The sequence below is a fragment of the Pristiophorus japonicus genome, chromosome 9, assembly GCF_044704955.1.
Source record: "Pristiophorus japonicus isolate sPriJap1 chromosome 9, sPriJap1.hap1, whole genome shotgun sequence".
NCBI lineage: Eukaryota > Metazoa > Chordata > Chondrichthyes > Pristiophoridae > Pristiophorus > Pristiophorus japonicus.
In genome coordinates this window covers 209,236,167-209,255,723 of record NC_091985.1, presented here as the reverse complement: position 1 = coordinate 209,255,723, position 19,557 = coordinate 209,236,167, and the positions used below count along the sequence as shown (strand labels likewise).

General features: G+C 46.0%; 2 protein-coding genes across 2 annotated transcripts in view; both read right to left on the bottom strand.

Annotated features, from left to right (window-relative positions):
- Positions 1-19,557, bottom strand: part of LOC139274101 (zinc finger protein 420-like) — a 506,104-nt gene that overhangs the window by 112,227 nt on the left and 374,320 nt on the right. The window lies entirely within an intron of this gene.
- LOC139273552 (zinc finger protein 208-like) overlaps positions 1-19,557 on the bottom strand; it is a 115,756-nt gene that overhangs the window by 12,940 nt on the left and 83,259 nt on the right. Inside the window, exon 6 of the mRNA XM_070890502.1 lies at positions 10,961-11,097. Within this exon, the coding sequence (XP_070746603.1) occupies positions 10,961-11,097 (137 nt within the window). The remainder of the gene's footprint in view (positions 1-10,960; positions 11,098-19,557) is intronic.

Genomic DNA, 19,557 nt, shown 5'->3' with positions numbered 1-19,557 from the left:
CCCCCAACCCCATGTGCTTTAACTTTGCACATTAATCTCTTGTGTGGGATCTTGTCGAAAGTCTTCTGAAAGTCCAAATACACCATATCAACTGGTTCTCCCTTGTCCACTCTACTGGAAACACCCTCAAAAAATTCCAGAAGATTTGTCAAGCATGATTTCCCTTTCACAAATCCATGCTGACTTGGACCTATCATGTCAGCTCTTTCCAAATGCGCTGCTATGACATCCTTAACAATTGATTCCATCATTTTACCTACTACCGATGTCAGGCTGACCGGTCTATAATTCCGTTTTCTCTCTCCCTCCTTTTTTAAAAAAATGGGGTTACATTTGCTACTCTCCACTCCATAGGAACTGATCCAGAGTCTATGGAATGTTGGAAAATGACTGTCAATGCATCCGCTATTTCCAAGGCCACTTCCTTAAGTACTCTGGGATGCAGACTATCAAGCCCTGGGGATTTATTGGCCTTCAATCCCATCAATTTCCCCAACACAATTTCCCGATTAATAAGGATTTCCCTCAGTTCCTCCTTCTGAACCTAGAACCTCTGACCCCTTTTATATTCAGAAGGTTGTTTGTGTCCTCCTTAGTGAATACCGAACCAAAGTACTTGTTCAATTGGTCCGCCATTTCTTTGTTCCCCGTTATGACTTCCCCTGATTCTGACTGCAGGGGACCTACGTTAGTCTTTACTAACCTTTTTCTCTTTACATATCTATAGAAGCTTTTGCAGTCCGTCTTAATGTTCCCTGTAAGCTTCCTCTCCTACTCTATTTTCCCTGCCCTAATCAAACCCTTTGTCCTTCTCTGAGTTCTAAATTTCTCCCAGTCCCCGGGTTCGCTGCTATTTCTGGCCAATTTGTATGCCACTTCCTTCGCTTTAATACTAACCCTGATTTCCCTTGATAGCCACGGTTGAGCCACCTTCCCTTTTTTATTTTTACGACAGACAGGAATGTACAATTGTTGTAGTTCATCCATGCGGTCTCTAAATGTCTGCCATTGCCCATCCACTGTCAACCCTTTAAGTATCATTCGCCAATCTATCCTAGCCAATTCACGCCTCATACCTTCAAAGTTACCCTTCTTTAAGTTCTGGACCATGGTCTCTGAATTAACTGTTTCATTCTCCATCCTAATGTAGAATTCCACCATATTATGGTCACTCTTCCCCAAGGGGTCTCGCACAACGAGATTGCTAATTAATCCTCTCTCATTACACAACACCCAGTCTAAAATGGCCTCTCCCCTAGTTGGTTCCTCGACATATTGGTTTAGAAAACCATCCCTTATGCACTCCAGGAAATCCTCCTCCCACTGTATTGCTTACAGTTTGGTTAGCCCAATCTATATTCATATTAAAGTCACCCATGATAACTGCTGCACCTTTATTGCATGCACCCCTAATTTCCTGTTTGATGCCCTCCCCAACATCACTACTACTGTTTGGAGGTCTGTACACAACTCCCACTAACGTTTTTTGCCCTTTGGTGTTCTGCAGCTCTACCCATATAGATTCCACATCATCCAAGCTAATGTCCTTCCTAACTATTTCATTAATCTCCTCTTTAACCCCACCTCCTTTTCATTTTATTCTATCTTTCCTGAATGTTTTTATACCCTTGGATGTTGAGTTCCCAGCTCTGATCATCCTGGAGCCACGTCTCTGTAATCCCAATCTGATCATATCTGTTAACATCTATTTGCACAGTTAATTTATCCACCTGATTATGGATACTCCTTGCATTAAGACACAAAGCCTTCAGGCTTGTTTTTTTAACACCCTTTGTCCTTTTAGAATTATGATGTAGTGTGGCCCTTTTTGTTTCTTGCCTTTGTTTACTCGGCCTTCCATTATTGCTTTTTACCTTTCTGCCATCTGTTTCTGACTCCATATTACTTTACCCTGTCTCGCTGCATAGGTTCCCATCCACCTGCCATATTAGTTTAAACACTCCCGAACTGCATTAGCAAATGTTACCCCTAGGACATCAGTTGTGGTAGAGCACAGAGAATCTGGTCAAATTATATTTCTTAAGATATTAAAATTGCTAATAATAATCATTGAATATATTTAAGGTGGAGATAGACAGAGTTTTCAAAGATTAAGAGAGTCAAGGATTATGGGGAGAGGGCAGGGAAGTGGAGTTGAGGCCAGGATCAGATCAGCCATGATCTTATTGAATGGTGGAGCAGGCTCGAGGAGCCAGATGGCCTACTCCTGCTCCTATTTCTTATGTTCTTGTGTTCTAACACTAGACTCTCAATCCTTAATAAGATAAGGAATTATCTAGAATCTTACAACCCTAAATCTCTCTGCTCCTCTACTCCATTGAAAGTTTTACCATTTAATGTACATTTCCTCCCAAAATCTATCACAGCACATTTCTCTGCATTAAATTTCATTTCACATCTACCTGCCCCAATTACTAACCTGTGTATTGACAATGAAGGCACTTAAAGTCCTCTTCACAGTTGGCCATGGGCCCTTTTTGGTGTTCCCTGGAGATTTTGATCGTATGCCCCATACACCCAAGCCCAGATCATTTCTCCGTATTGAGAAGAGCATTGGTCCCAACACTGACCCTGGGGACACCACTGTTTACATCCCTCCAGTCTGAAGAACATCCATTAACCACTACTCTCTGTTTTCTGCCCTTTACCCAACTTCCTCTCCACTCGGCCCCACTCCCTTTAATACCATGAGCCTTAATTTGATCAACAAGCCTCTTGTCCGGCACCTTATCAAACACCTTTTGACAATCCATCTACACAACATCCACTGCATTTCCTTTCTCACTGCATTGTGTTATTTCCTGCAATAATCCCTGCTGTCTGTCCTGAATGAATACATTTCACAAACAAATGTTGCAATGTTTGCTCCACCTTCAGGGTTCCATCTGTTTAAAGCCACAACAGAAAGGTCCAGTTTCCTCCTGGAGTTTGAAAGAAATCAGCTTTAACAATGGGGCAGAGTTTCAGCCAATCAGGGAGATCCGGGCTCAGCCCCGCCCACTGGTGCTGCAAGCCCTGCCCCTCGGACACTCTGATTACTAGCTGTGGCCCCGCCCCCGCTTTTCCTAACCCCTGGGGGGGTCTTCACACACACCGTGTTTGGGCCCAGGCCCGAGAGACAACACTCCGCATTATCCACCTCCCCACAACTACCCGCCAGATTCAGACACAAACTCCGGGACAACCAGGAAGTGCCAGGAAATCCCCAGCGAGTCAGGGAGCGTCTGTAAATGGAGGAGAAATGGGGACCGGTCAGGGAACTTCTGTAATTAGAGGACAAATGAAGACCAGTCAGGGAGTGTCTGTAAAGGGAGGAGTAATGGGGACTGGTCAAGGAGCATCTGTAAATGGAGGAGAAATGGGGACTGGTCAAGGAGTGTCTGTAAATGGAGGAGAAATGGGGACTGGTCAGAGAACGTCTGTAAATGGAGAAATGGGGACTGGTCAGGGAGTGTCTGTAAATGGAGGAGAAATGGGGACTGGTCAGAGAACGTCTGTAAATGGAGAAATGGGGACTGGTCAGGGAGTGTCTGTAAATGGAGGAGAAATGGGGACTGGTCAGAGAACGTCTGTAAATGGAGAAATGGGGACTGGTCAGGGAGTGTCTGTAAATGGAGGAGAAATGGGGACTGGTCAGGGAGTGTCTGTAAATGGAGGAGAAATGGGGACTGGTTAGGGAGCGTCTGTAAATGGAGAAATGGGGACAGGTTAGAGAGCGTTTGTAAATGGAGAAATGGGGACTGGTTAGGGAGCATCTGTAAATGGAAGAGAAATGGGGACTGGTTAGGGAGCATCTGTAAATGGAGGAGAAATGGGGACTGGTCAGGGAGCATCTGTAAATGGAGAAATGGGGACTGGTCAGGGAGCGTTTGTAGATTAAGGCAAAATTACTATTTTAGTTAACAAATGTACCAGTCATTTGAATGGGACTCTTTCCTTGTCCCAGCTCCTGTAAATACAAGCTGTAATGGGGCCGGACTCTCAGGAGGCTCCCATGCTGGCTGCTCATGTGTCAGTGATCTCCCATTAGATTAATGTTCTTCTGCTGGGTATATGTTTAATTAAGTGCCCAAAGCATTTCACAAAAGGTGGGGAACCAGTGAGTGTGGGATTGAACCCAGCCAGAGTCAGCACCTTCAGGGGAGGGGAACCAGTGAGTGTAGAACTGAACACAGCCAGAGTCAGCACCTTCAGGGGAGGAGAGGGAGGGGAACCAGTGAGTGTAGAACTGAACCCAGACAGAGTCAGCACCTTCATGGGAGGAGAGAAGTCGACCAAAAGGGAAAACATTGCAGATGGTGCAATGGATTTGGACTTTAGCACAGGGAGGAGGGTGAGTGTGTGGGACGGGGATTTACAGCTTTGGCGGAAACGAGAGGAAATAATGTTCCATTTAAACTAGAATTGTCTCTTCTGAATTTCTATCCTGTACTTAGTGATGATTTTTGTAAACTTCTTTTACAGGGTATTAGAAGGGGAGGATTTGCAGATGAGAAACTCAAACCAAACATATAGTCAAGATCTGACAGAGTCACTCGCTTCATCACCACCTGAATATCATCGGCCTTTGAATGTGGAAGGAGAAATGTTTGTCTGTTCTGTCAGTGGGAACAGATTTCAAACATCAGTGTGACTGGAAAAGCACCGAGACACACACACCCGAGTGAGAGTGTTCCAGTGCACTGACTGTGGAAAGAGCTTTAACCAGTTACACAGCCTGAAAAAACATCGCACCATTCACAGCGGGGCAAAACCGTACAGGTGTTCTTTCTGCGGACGAGGCTTCAACTGATCATCCAACCTGGAGAGACACAAGGACACCCGCACCACAGAGAAACTGCGGGAATGTGCGGACTGTTACCCGTCTGAGCTGGAAACTCATCACTACAGGCACACTGGGGGGAAGCTGTTCACCTGCTCCGTGTGTGGGAAGGGATTCACTAATTCATCACACCTTCTGAAACACCAATAGGTTCACACTGATGAGAGATCTTTTAAATAATCCGACGGTGCGAACTGCTTTTAAAGCTCTGTGGATCTGATTCAACACCAGCGAGTTCACACTGATGAGAAACAGTTCAGTCATTCACCCTCATTGCACACCAATGCACTCACACTGGGGGAGGCCATTTACCTGCCCCATGTGTGGGAAGGGATTCGCTTGCTCATCCACACTGCTGACACACCAATGCACTCACACTGGGGGAGGCCGTTCACCTGCCCCATGTGTTGGAAGGGATTTGCTTGCTCATCCACACTGCTGACACACCAATGCACTCACACTGGGGGAGGCCATTTACCTGCCCCATGTGTGAGAAGGGATTCGCTTGCTCATCCACGCTGCTGACACACCAGTGAGTTCATACTGGAGAGAGGCCGTTCACCTGCTCTGTGTGCAGAAATCGATTTGCGTGCTCATCCATGCTGCAGAATAAGGGGTCAGACATTTAGGACAGAGATGAGGAGAAATTTCCTCACTCAGAGGGTGGTGAATGTTTGGAAATCTCTACTCCAGAGAGCTGTAGGTGCTCAGCCGTTGAGTAGATTCAAGAAAGAAGGCGATCATTTTTTGGGAATTAAGGGCTATGGGGATAGTAAAGGAAGATGGAGTTTAGGTAGAAGATCAACCATGATCTTCTTGAATGGCGGAGCAGACCCGAAGGGCCAAATGACCTACTCCGGCTCCTATCTGTGATGTTTTTATGTACCCTGCATGGAGAGCCCTCCACTGGGGATCCCCGCCTCCGCTCGACAGCAAGATGACCCACCATTGTGATTGAGACTAGGCAATGAACAAAATTCATCAACCAATGTCACAGAGACCTGAGTGCCTGGGTTCTCATCCTGGAGTCAAGTGCACTGGCCGCCACTTTTCTATCACTAACTCGCACCTTAGGCCCGGCCCAGTCTGGCTCAGTCACTAAATGCTTTCTAACTGTGATTCTAACTCTGATGGAAAGCTATGAGGCCTCATTTTATTGTACGACCTATCGGAGAGGCTTTTAATGGCTTTAATAAACTGGCAATAAGATTATTTTTAAAACTGGAAAGTGGTGAAAAATGCCACTAGCGCTGCCTGCAAACTCAGCGAAATCCACTTCATCAATGACCCTGCCACAGGACTCAATTTCCACCCCCTCTCACCACTAGTGCACTGTGTCTGCAGTATGTACCGTCTTACAAAATGCCCACGGTCAGGTCGTGTGGAGTCAAAGGTCAGGTAACAGAATGGATGGAAATATGGCAACAAACTGCCCTCAACTCCAACAAATAATTCCTGTTTTGCAGCCATCTTTCCATCCATTCTGCTGCCTGGCCCTTCACTCCACACAGCCTGGACCTTAGTCACTTTGTAGATCTTACATATTGTTGTGGATAGCAAGCTGGTTACAAAACAGAAAGAGAGAGTGGGGTTAAGAGTAGCTACTCAGACTGGCAAAGGGTGGGAGGTGGTGTTCCACAGGGATCGGTGCTGGGACCACTATTCTGGCAATAGGTGGGAGGTGGTGTTCCACAAGGATCGGTGCTGGGACCACTGTTCTGGCAATAGGTGGGAAGTGGTGTTCCACAGGGATCAGTGCTGAGACCAGTGTTCTGGCAATAGGTGGGAGGTGGTGTTCCCCAGGGATTTGTGCTGGGATCACTGTTCTGGCAATAGGTGGGAGATGGTGATCCACAGGGATCGGTGTTGGGACCACTGTTGTTCGCCATTTACATAAAGGATTTGGACTCGGGAATCAGAAGTACAATTTCCAAATTTTTAGATGACACAAATTGGGAGGTAGAGCTAAATTAAAAAGTAGGACCTCAAAAGTAGTAATCTCGGGATTGCTACCAGTGCCACGTGCTAGTCAGAGTAGGAATCGCAGGATAGCGCAGATGAATACGTGGCTTGAGCAGTGGTGCAGCAGGGAGGGATTCAAATTTCTGGGGCATTGGAACCGGTTCTGGGGGAAGTGGGACCAGTACAAACTGGACGGTCTGCACCTGGGCAGGACCGGAACCAATGTTTGCTAGTGCTGTTGGGGAGGAGTTAAACTAATATGGCAGGGGGATGGGAACCAATGCAGGGAGACAGAGAGAGACAAAAGGGAGGCAGAGGCAGGAGACGGAGGGGAGATGGGGGGGGGGGGGGTGGGGGGCGGAGAGGCCCGGGGTGGGGAACAGGAAGGGCCACTGTGCGGTAGAATTCTAAAAGGACAAAGGGTGTTAAAAAAACAAGCCTGAAGGCTTTGTGTCGTAATGCAAGGAGTATCCGCAATAAGGTGGATGAATTAACTGTGCAAATAGATGTTAACAAATATGATGTGATTGGGATTACGGAGACGTGGCTCCAGGATGATCAGGGCTGGGAACTCAACATCCAGGGGTATTCAACATTCAGGAAGGATAGAATAAAAGGAAAAGGAGGTGGGGTAGCATTGCTGGTTAAAGAGGAGATTAATGCAATAGTTAGGAAAGACATTAGCTTGGATGATGTGGAATCTATATGGGTAGAGCTGCAGAACACCAAAGGGCAAAAAACGTTAGTGGGAGTTGTGTACAGACCTCCAAACAGTAGTGATGTTGGGGAGGGCATCAAACAGGAAATTAGGGGTGCATGCAATAAAGGTGCAGCAGTTATAATGGGTGACTTTAATATGCACATAGATTGGGCTAGCCAAACTGGAAGCAATACGGTGGAGGAGGATTTCCTGGAGTGCATAAGGGATGGTTTTCTGGACCAATATGTCGAGGAACCAACTAGGGGGGAGGCCATCTTAGACTGGGTGTTGTGTAATGAGAGAGGACTAATTAGCAATTTCATTGTGCGAGGCCCCTTGGGGAATAGTGACCATAATATGGTGGAATTCTGCATTAGGATGGAGAATGATACAGTTAATTCAGAGACCATGGTCCAGAACTTAAAGAAGGGTAACTTTGAAGGTATGAGGCGTGAATTGGCTAGGATAGATTGGCGAATAATACTTAAGGGGTTGACTGTGGATGGGCAATGGCAGACATTTAGAGACCGCATGGATGAATTACAACAATTGTACATTCCTGTCTGGCGTAAAAATAAAAAAGGGAAGGTGGCTCAACCGTGGCTATCTAGGGAAATCAGGGATAGTATTAAAGCCAAGGAAGTGGCATACAAATTGGCCAGAAATAGCAGCGAACCTGGGGACTGGGAGAAATTTAGAACTCAGCAGAGGAGGACAAAGGGTTTGATTAGGGCAGGGAAAATGGAGTACGAGAAGAAGCTTGCAGGGAACATTAAGGCGGATTGCAAAGGTTTCTGTAGATATGTAAAGAGAAAAAGGTTAGTAAAGACAAACGTAGGTCCCCTGCAGTCAGAATCAGGGGAAGTCATAACGGGGAACAAAGAAATGGCAGACCAATTGAACAAGTACTTTGGTTCATTATTCACTAAGGAGGACACAATCAACCTTCCGGATATAAAAGGGGTCAGAGGGTCTAGTAGGGAGGAGGAACTGAGGGAAATCTTTATTGGTCGGGAAATTGTGTTGGGGAAATTGATGGGATTGAAGGCCGATAAATCCCCAGGGCCTGATGGACTGCATCCCAGAGTACTTAAGGAGGTGGCCTTGGAAATAGCGGATGCATTGACAGTCATTTTCCAACATTCCATTGACTCTGGATCAGTTCCTATCGAGTGGAGGGTAGCCAATGTAACCCCACTTTTAAAAAAAGGAGGGAGAGAGAAAACAGGGAATTATAGACCGGTCAGCCTGACCTCAGTAGTGGGTAAAATGATGGAATCAATTATTAAGGATGTCATAGCAGCGCATTTGGAAAATGGTGACATGATAGGTCCAAGTCAGCATGGATTTGTGAAGGGGAAATCATGCTTGACAAATCTTCTGGAATTTTTTGAGGATGTTTCCAGTAAAGTGGACAAAGGAGAACCAGTTGATGTGGTATATTTGGACTTTCAGAAGGCTTTCGACAAGGTCCCACACAAGAGATTAATGTGCAAAGTTAAAGCACATGGGATTGGGGGTAGTGTGCTGACGTGGATTAAGAACTGGTTGTCAGACAGGAAGCAAAGAGTAGGAGTAAATGGGTACTTTTCCGAATGGCAGGCAGTGACTAGTGGGGTACCGCAAGGTTCTGTGCTGGGGTCCCAGCTGTTTACATTGTACATTAATGATTTAGACGAGGGGATTAAATGTAGTATCTCCAAATTTGCGGATGACACTAAGTTGGGTGGCAGTGTGAGCTGCGAGGAGGATGCTATGAGGCTGCAGAGTGACTTGGATAGGTTAGGTGAGTGGGCAAATGCATGGCAGATGAAGTATAATGTGGATAAATGTGAGGTTATCCACTTTGGTGGTAAAAACAGAGAGACAGACTATTATCTGAATGGTGACAGATTAGGAAAAGGGAAGGTGCAACGAGACCTGGGTGTCATGGTACATCAGTCATTGAAGGTTGACATGCAGGTACAGCAGGCGGTTAAGAAAGCAAATGGCATGTTGGCCTTCATAGCGAGGGGATTTGAGTACAGGGGCAGGGAGGTGTTGCTACAGTTGTACAGGGCCTTGTTGAGGCCACACCTGGAGTATTGTGTCCAGTTTTGGTCTCCTAACTTGAGGAAGGACATTCTTGCTATTGAGGGAGTGCAGTGAAGATTCACCAGACTGATTCCCGGGAAGGTGGGACTGACCTATCAAGAAAGACTGGATCAACTGGGCTTGTATTCACTGGAGTTCAGAAGAATGAGAGGGAACCTCATAGAAACGTTTAAAATTCTGACGGGTTTAGACAGGTTAGATGCAGGAAGAATGTTCCCAATGTTGGGGAGGTCCAGAACCAGGGGTCACAGTCTAAGGATAAGGGGTAAGCCATTTAGGACCGAGATGAGGAGAGACTTCTTCACCCAGAGAGTGGTGAACCTGTGGAATTCTCTGCCACAGAAAGTGGTTGGGGCCAATTCACTAAATATATTGAAAAGGGAGTTAGATGACTCAGGGGATCAAGGGGTATGGCGAGAAAGCAGGAAGGGGGTACTGAAGTTTCATGTTCAGCCATGAACTCATTGAATGGCGGTGCAGGCTAGAAGGGCTGAATGGCCTGCTCCTGCACCTATTTTCTATATTTCTATGTTTCTAATACTGAGGAAGACTGTGTCAAAATGCAAGACATTAATAAGTTTGCAGAATGCGTGTGTAATTGGCAAATGAATTTCAGTATAGATCAGTGTGAGGTGATGTGCTTTGGTAGGAAGAATAAGGAGGCCACATTCTATTTGGAAAATAAGAGTCTAAATGGGGAAGAGGGGCAAAGGGATCAAAGGGTACAGACACACAAATAACTAAAAGTAGCGACGCGGGTTAATACGGTCATTTTAAAAAGCAAACAAAGCACTGGGGTTCATTTCTAAAGGAGCCTTCTGTTCCATGCCCAGGAGTCTGAACCATGGAAGAGAGCGCTGGGACACATTTCTTACACAGCTCAAGATTAACCTGCACGGCGACTTTGCTGTCAGTGCAGACAGACGAGAAAGACCAAAGTGCCGTTTGCCCCTCTCCCTGAAGGACTGTGTCCAGGTTGAAGTTCTGTTCCCGCCGTACGATCCTCTCTGAGCTCCAGCCAGGTGATGCTAAACACTCAGGTGGGAAAGACAAAAATCCACAGGAATGTGTTTAAAGCAAAGCTGATTTATTTCCCATTCTTCCAGAATATTAAATTCCAGCCCAGTTATAGGGTTATTAACATCAGCAGAAACAAACCCCAATGGTCAGAATGAACATGGTTCAGTGCTGGATGTGATTAACAGCAGCAATAACAGCAGAGTCCATCCCCTGCAGTCACTTGTGAGCTCGCTGGTGTGTCAGCAGGATGGAGGAACGAGTGAATCCCTTCCCACACTCAGAGCAGGTGAACGGCCTCTCCCCAGTGTGAACTCACTAGTGTATCAGAAGGTGGGATGAACGAGCGAATCCCTTCCCACACTTGGAGCAGGTGAACGGCCTCTCCCCAGTGTGAACTCGCTGGTGTATCAGAAGGTGGGATGGACGAGTGAATCCCTTCCCACACTCTGAGCAGGTGAATGGCCTCTCCCCGGTGTGACTGCATTTGTGTCTCGATAGGCCAGAGATTTGGCTGAAGCCTCGTCCACACACAGAACACGTGTACACTTTCCCCCCACTGTCAACGGTGCTTTTTGCTTCCATATTGAGAGGCCGATGATATTCAGGTCCCGATGAATCAAGTGACGCTGTCAGATCTTGATGCGGTCTGCGATTTGAGTTTCCGGTCTGCAAATCCTCCCCTTCTAATACCCTGTAAAATTAATTTAAAACAGGAAAAAGGCAGTGTGAGAAAGAACCCACAAAGAGGCAAGTTAGTAATTTGAACTTAATGAATCTGCTAATTTGTGGGACCGGCATTATAACAAAGTGACCTTGAAAGCGGCCGGATTGTCGTAAAAATCCAACTGGTTCACTAATGTCTGACTCTGGCTAGGGTCAGTTCTACACTCACTGGTTCCCCTCCCCTGAAGGTGCTGGCTCTGGCTGGGTTCAGTTCTACACTCACCAGTTTCTCTCCAATATGTGACCCATGTGCCCAATCTCCATGTGTGAACCTCGACAATGAGTGTTGACAGGCTATTCCATTGCCTTCACCTGAGGCCTCACATGTGCATTTTCCAGCAGGATCACTGGACCCTCCCCTCCTCCCAATGGCTCAGTGGGTACAGGCACTGACCAGTGTGACGGAGTCATAGTAACAGGAGGGGCCCAGGTTTAATCCCCTTGGCGTATCCTCCCCTTCTAAACCCCTGTAAAAGCTGTTTACAAAAGTCATCACTGTAAGTAGGAACATAGAAAGAGGAATAGGCCATTCGGCCCCTTGAGCCTGTTCAATTGGCCCCCAGCCTCAGTTATATGGGAAACATCGAGTTCTGCATTTCCATTACCCTTTAAAAACACAAGAAATTGGAGCAGGAGTAGGCCATACAGCCCCTCGAGCCTGCTCCACCATTCAGTAAGATCATGGCTGATCTTCTCTCTCAACTCCACTCTGGTTACCCGATCCTTCTGACACTGAAAATTGTTTCTCCTTATTAAGAGGGTTGGCGGACTGGAGGAGGTTACAGAGATAGGGAGAGGTGAGGCCTTGGAGGGATTTGAACAAGAGGAGGAGTATTTAAGGTTGAAGTCACCAGCCGTCTCCCCCAGTGCAGAATGTGACTCACTACCAACAGGAAGGATTTTGTTTAACTACTAAAGGTGCATAATGAGAGGGAAACCTTTAACTAACAGCAACATGGAAAGAGGGAAATCTTTAAACACCTGGTCCACTTGGCACCAAAGTTTCTGAAACTCATAATAGGAACTCCAGGGAAACAAAATAGCTGCGTTGATAAAGGATGGAATCACTGCAATAGTGAGAGACAACATTGGCTCAAATGATCAGGATGTTGAAACAGTTTGGGTGGAGATAAGGAATAATAAGGGAAAAAAGTCACTGGTGGGCGTAGTCTATAGGCCTCCTAACAGTAGCAACTCTGTTGGTCGGAGTGTAAACCAAGAAATAGTGGGTGCTTGTAAAAAGAGAACAGCAATGACCATGGGTGATTTTAACCTCCGTATTGATTGGACAAATCAAATTGGTCAGGGTAGCCTTGAGGAAGAGTTCATTGAGTGCATAAGGGATGGGTTCCTTGAGCAATATGTAACGGAACCAACCAGGGGGCTGGCTATCTTAGATCTAGTCCTGTGCAATGAGACAGGATTAATAAACAATCTCCTAGTAAAGGATCCCCTTGGAATGAGTGACCATAGCATAGTTGAATTTCAAATTCAGATGGAGGACGAGAAAGTTGGATCTCAAACCAGCGTACGAAGCTTAAATAAAGGAGACTACAAAAGGTATGAGGGCAGAGTTGCCTAAAGTGGACTGGAAAAATAGATTAAAGTGTAGGACGGTTGATGAACAGTGGCATACATTTAAGGAGCTAGTTCATAACTCTCAAGAAAAATATATTCCAGTGAGGAGGAAAGGGTGTAAAAGAAAAAATAGCCATCTGTGGTTAAATAAAGAAATAAAGGACGGTATCGAAATAAAAACAAGGGCATACAAAGTGGCCAAAACTAGTGGGAGGACAGAAGATTGGAATGCTTTAAAAAAACAGCAAAGAATGACTAAAAAAATGATTAAGAAAGGGAAGGTAGACTATGAAAGTAAACTAGCACAAAATATAAAAACAGATAGAAAAGCTAAGACAGTAATAAGAATATAACAGAACCAAACCCTAAACAATAATCAAACAAAAAAAAAGTATAATTTTTTTTATTATTTAAATGAACAAACAAAAATTTATGGAAAGTAAGGGAAAAGGAGATATACGGCAGAAAAGAAACAAACAAACCAGTAGGAAAATAAAACATTAGACCCCTCCCACAAAAAATCCCCACCACAAACCACGGGTGTTCAACTCGGTGTGGCATCACATACTAACAGAACAAAAAGAGGGCGGGCCTCTACATTTTCACCTAACAAACAGGTAGGACAACAGACTACAAAAACATAGAAAATAGGTGCAGGAGTAGGCCATTCGGCCCTTCGAGCACAGCAGAGGGAGAAATAAGGACCATAAGACCAGACAAAACAAACAATTAACACCACATCACTGAGAGAAGCAGGAGCTTTAAATAGTTCTTGTCCCTGCTCACAGTCCTTCTCGTTTTGACTGACCTAGTGGAAGGTGAGGAGCTGTAAACCCTCCATAACTTCTCACTGTACGTTTTTCATTCTAATACCCTCTGACCCTTGAACCCACCCCCCCCTGCTTTCCCCGGCCTGTGGTGAAGCCCCAGTCAGGGTGAAAGGTGAGGCCGACAGACCACAATCAGCCACCGAGACACGGATCATGGAGTGAGTATAAATCCCCCCGGACCTTTCCTCCCCCTCCCTGGTGGATTTCTCTCTCACTCTATCAGATTTCGGACCCACGGTGCTCCTGTCCCATTAGTTACAATCAATGTCAGTGTGTGCCGCCGGGCCTGATGTCTCTGTCCCCTTGTCCCACAACAGGTCATTATTGCCGTGGTACCGGAGTGTACACAGACAAAAATACATCGAAAAACAAGAGCAAAGTGCGTCCTAAACCCCCCGCCCCATCATTCATAAACACAACCCTCACCCAAACAGTTAAAACAAGGTCATTTGTTGTTATTAAACAATTAAATTAAAAATCCAAAAATAAAAATCAGACAATCACACCACCAAAGTACAAAACTCAGTCTCCCCAAAGAACGTAACAGCGACTTAAAATCAACCTAAAAAACCCGGAGACGGATTCCCTTCCCCGGGAACAACAGGACCTCCGCTCCAACCCGCCTCCCTCCCGGGCCACACAGAAATCCAGCCCGAGGCTCATCATCGGCACTAGGCCCGAACACACAAACCACCGATTGACCCGAGACACCATCCCGAAAACCGCACTAGCCCCCCGCACACCCTGACCCAGGGCCCGAGGCCCGGATATAGTCGCACAAAAATTACATTTAAAATAATAAAATAAAGTCGGGAATCTCTGGAAAACAGAGAGTAGCAAGAAACGGCGGCGACCCAGCAAGTCCGAGAAATAACCCCCCCAACAACTTTGTCGTAGTGTGTTACAACTGAGTGATATTTCAGAGTCAACCACATTGCTGTGGGATCTGGAGTCACATATAGGCCAGACCAGATAAGGGCATCAGATTTCCTTCTCTCAAAAACATCAGTGAGCCAGATGGGTTTTTACAACAATCCAGTAGTTCCATTACTGATAGTAGCTTTTTATTCTAGATTTATTTAATTAATTGAATTTAAATTCCCCAGCTGCCATGGTGGGATTTGAACTCACATCTCTGGATTATTCGTCTACGCCTCAGGATTACCAGCCCAGTGATGTTACCACTATGTTACCGTTCCCATTATGCAGTGAGCTAGAATGAAAAGGATCTGGCCCAGGTGGATGGGAGGCAAAACAGCAAGTGAACAATGGGAGGCTTTCAAAGATGAGATGGTTCGGGGACAGAGGAGACACATTTCTATTAGGGGAAAGGACGGGCATCCAAAGCCAGAGCTCCCTGAATGACTAAACGTATAGAGGTTAAAATGACAAAAAAGGAGCCATTTGACAAATGCAAGGTTCAGATACAGTGGGGAATCAAGCTGAATATAGAAAGTACAGAGGAGATCTAAAATATGGAATAAGAGGGTCAAAGAGAGAGTATGAAAATAGATTAGCAGCTAACATAAAGGGGAACCGAAAAGTCTTTTATAAACACATAACTAGTAAAAGGGTGGTCGAAACATAGAAACATAGAAAATAAGTGCAGGAGTAGGCCATTCGGCCCTTCTAGCCTGCACCGCCATTCAATGAGTTCATGGCTGAACATGCAACTTCAGTACCCCATTCCTGCTTTCTCACCATACCCCTTGATTCCCCTAGTAGTAAGGACTTCATCTAACTCCTTTTTGAATATATTTAGTGAATTGGCCTCAACAACTTTCTGTGGTAGAGAATTCCACAGGTTCACCACTCTCTGGGTGAAGAAATTCCTCCTCATCTCAGTCCGAAATGGCTTCCCCCTTATCCTTAGACTGTGTCCCCTGGTTCTGGACTTCCCCAACATTGGGAACATTCTTCCTGCATCCAACCTGTCTAACCCCGTCAGAATTTTAAACGTTTCTATGAGGTCCCCTCTCATTCTTCTGAACTCCAGTGAATACAAGCCCAGTTGATCCAGTCTTTCTTGATAGGTCAGTCCCGCCATCCCGGGAATCAGTCTGGTGAACCTTCGCTGCACTCCCTCAATAGCAAGAATGTCCTTCCTCAGGTTAGGAGACCAAAACTGTACACAATACTCCAGGTGTGGCCTCACCAAGGCCCTGTACAATTGTAGCAACACCTCCCTGCCCCTGTACTCAAATCCCCTCGCTATGAAGGCCAACATGCCATTTGCTTTCTTAACCGCCTGCTGTACCTGCATGCCAACCTTCAATGACTGATGTACCATGACACCCAGGTCTCGTTGCACCTCTCCTTTTCCTAATCTGTCACCATTCAGATAATAGTCTGTCTCTCTGTTTTTACCACCAAAGTGGATAACCTCACATTTATCCACATTATACTTCATCTGCCATGCATTTGCCCACTCACCTAACCTATCCAAGTCGCTCTGCAGCCTCATAGAATCCTCCTTGCAGCTCACACTGCCACCCAACTTAGTGTCATCCGCAAATTTGGAGATACTACATTTAATCCCCTCGTCTAAATCATTAATGTACAGTGTAAACAGCTGGGGCCCCAGCACAGAACCTTGCGGTACCCCACTAGTCACTGCCTGCCATTCTGAAAAGTCCCCATTTACTCCTACTCTTTGCTTCCTGTCTGACAACCAGTTCTCAATCCATGTCAGCACACTACCCCCAATCCCATGTGGTTTAACTTTGCACATTAATCTCTTGTGTGGGACCTTGTCGAAAGCCTTCTGAAAGTCCAAATATACCACATCGACTGGTTCTCCCTTGTCCACTCTACTGGAAACATCCTCAAAAAATTCCAGAAGATTTGTCAAGCATGATTTCCCTTTCACAAATCCATGCTGACTTGGACCTATCATATTACCTCTTTCCAAATGCACTGCGATGACATCCTTAATAATTGATTCCATCATTTTACCCACTACCGATGTCAGGCTGACCGGTCTGTAATTCCCTGTTTTCTCTCTCCCTCCTTTTTTAAAAAGTGGGGTTACATTGGCTACCCTCCACTCCATAGGAACTGATCCAGAGTCAATGGAATGTTGGAAAAAGACTGTCAATGCATCCACTATTTCCAAGGCCACCTCCTTAAGTACTCTGGGATGCAGTCCATCAGGCCCTGGGGATTTATCGGCCTTCAATCCCATCAATTTCCCCAACACAATTTCCCGACTAATAAGGATTTCCCTCAGTTCCTCCTCCTTACTAGACCCTCCGACCCCTTTTATATCCGGAAGGTTGTTTGTGTCCTCCTCAGTGAATACCGAACCAAAGTACTTGTTCAATTGGTCCGCCATTTCTTTGTTCCCCGTTATGACTTCCCCTGATTCTGACTGCAGGGGACCTACGTTTGTCTTTACTAACCTTTTTCTCTTTACATATCTATAGAAACTTTTGCAATCCGTCTTAATGTTCCCTGCAAGCTTCTTCTCGTACTCCATTTTCCCTGCCCTAATCAAACCCTTTGTCCTCCTCTGCTGAGTTCTAAATTTCTCCCAGTCCCCGGGTTCTCTGCTATTTCTGGCCAATTTGTATGCCACTTCCTTGGCTTTAATGCTATCCCTGATTTCCCTTGATAGCCACGGTTGAGCCACCTTCCCTTTTTTATTTTTACGACAGACAGGAATGTACAATTGTTGTAGTTCATCCATGCGGTCTCTAAATGTCTGCCATTGCCCATCCACAGTCAACCCCTTCAGTATCATTCGCCAATCTATCCTAGCCAATTCACGCCTCATACCTTCAAAGTTACCCTTCTTTAAGTTCTGGACCATGGTCTCTGAATTAACTGTTTCATTCTCCATCCTAATGCAGAATTCCACCATATTATGGTCACTCTTCCCCAAGGGGCCTCGCACAACGAGATTGCTAATTAATCCTCTCTCATTACACAACACCCAGTCTAAGATGGCCTCCCCCCTAGTTGGTTCCTCGACATATTGGTCTAAAAAACCATCCCTTATGCACTCCAGGAAATCCTCCTCTACCGTATTGCTTCCAGTTTGGTTAACCCAATCTATGTGCATATTAAAGTCACCCATTATAACTGCTGCACCTTTATTGCACGCACCCCTAATTTCATGTTTGATGCCCTCCCCAACATCACTACTACTGTTTGGAGGTCTGTACACAACTCCCACTAACGTTTTTTGTCCTTTGGTATTCTGCAGCTCTACCCATATAGATTCCACATCATCCAAGCTAATGTCCTTCCGAACTATTGCCTTAATTTGCTCCTTAACCAGCAATGCTACCCCACCTCCTTTTCCTTTTATTCTATCTTTCCTGAATGTTGAATACCCCTGGATGTTGAGTTCCCAGCCCTGATCATCCTGGAGCCACGTCTCCGTAATCCCAATCACATCATATTTGTTAACATCTATTTGCACAGTTAATTCATCCACTTTATTGCGGATACTCCTTGCATTAAGACACAAAGCCTTCAGGCTTGTTCTTTTAACACCCTTTGTCCTTTTAGAATTTTGCTGTACAGTGGCCCTTTTTGTTCTTTGCCTTGGGTTTCTCTGCCCTCCACTTTTCCTCATCTCCTTTCTGTCTTTTGCTTTTGCCTCCTTTTTGTTTCCCTCTGTCTCCCTGCATTGGTTCCCATCCCCCTGCCATATCAGTTTAAATCCTCCCCAACAGCACTAGCAAACACTCCCCCTAGGACATTGGTTCCGGTCCTGCCCAGGTGCAGACCGTCCGGTTTGTACTGGTCCCACCTCCCCCAGAACCGGTTGCAATGCCCCAGGAATTTGAATCCCTCCCTGTTGCACCACTGCTCAAGCCACGTATTCATCTGCGCTATCCTGCGATTCCTACTCTGACTATCACGTGGCACTGGTAGCAATCCCGAGATTACTACTTTTGAGGTCCTACTTTTTAATTTAGCTCCTAGCTCCTTAAATTCATTTCGTAGGACCTCATCCCTGTTTTTACCTATGTCGTTGGTACCAATGTGCACCACGACAACTGGCTGTTCTCCCTCCCTTTTTAGAATGTCCTGCACCCGCTCCGAGACATCCTTGACCCTTGCATCAGGGAGGCAACATACCATCCTGGAGTCTCGGTTGCGGCCGCAGAAACGCCTATCTATTCCCCTCACCATTGAATCCCCAATCACTATTGCTCTCCCACTCTTTTTCCTGCCCTCCTGTGCAGCAGAGCCAGCCACGGTGCCATGAACTTGGCTGCTGCTGCCCTCCCCTGATGAGTCATCCCCCTCAACAGTACCCAAAGCAGTGTATCTGTTTTGCAGGGGGATGACCACAGGGGACTCCTGCACTACCTTCCTTGCACTGCTCTTCCTGTTGGTCTTCCATTCCCTATCTGGCTGTGGACCCTTTCCCTGTGGTACGACCAACTCGCTACACGTGATACTCACGTCATTCTCAGCATCGTGGATGCTCCAGAGTGAATCCACCCTCAGCTCCAACTCCGCAACGCGGTCGGTCAGGAGCTGGAGGCGGATACACTTCCCGCACACGTAATCGTCAGGGACACCGGAAGTGTCCCTGAGTTCCCACATGGTACAGGAGGAGCATAACACCTGACCGAGCTCTCCTGCCATGACTTAACCCTTATATACACTTAAATTGGCAACAACAGTGTTAAAAGTTACTCACTGATATAGAAGAGAAAAAAGAAAAACTACTCACCAATCACCAGCCAATCACTTACCCTCTTGGCTGTGACGTCACCTTTTGATTTCTTTCTACTTCTTTTTTGCCTTCTCCCTGTAGCTGCACAAGTCACGCCTTTTATAGGCCT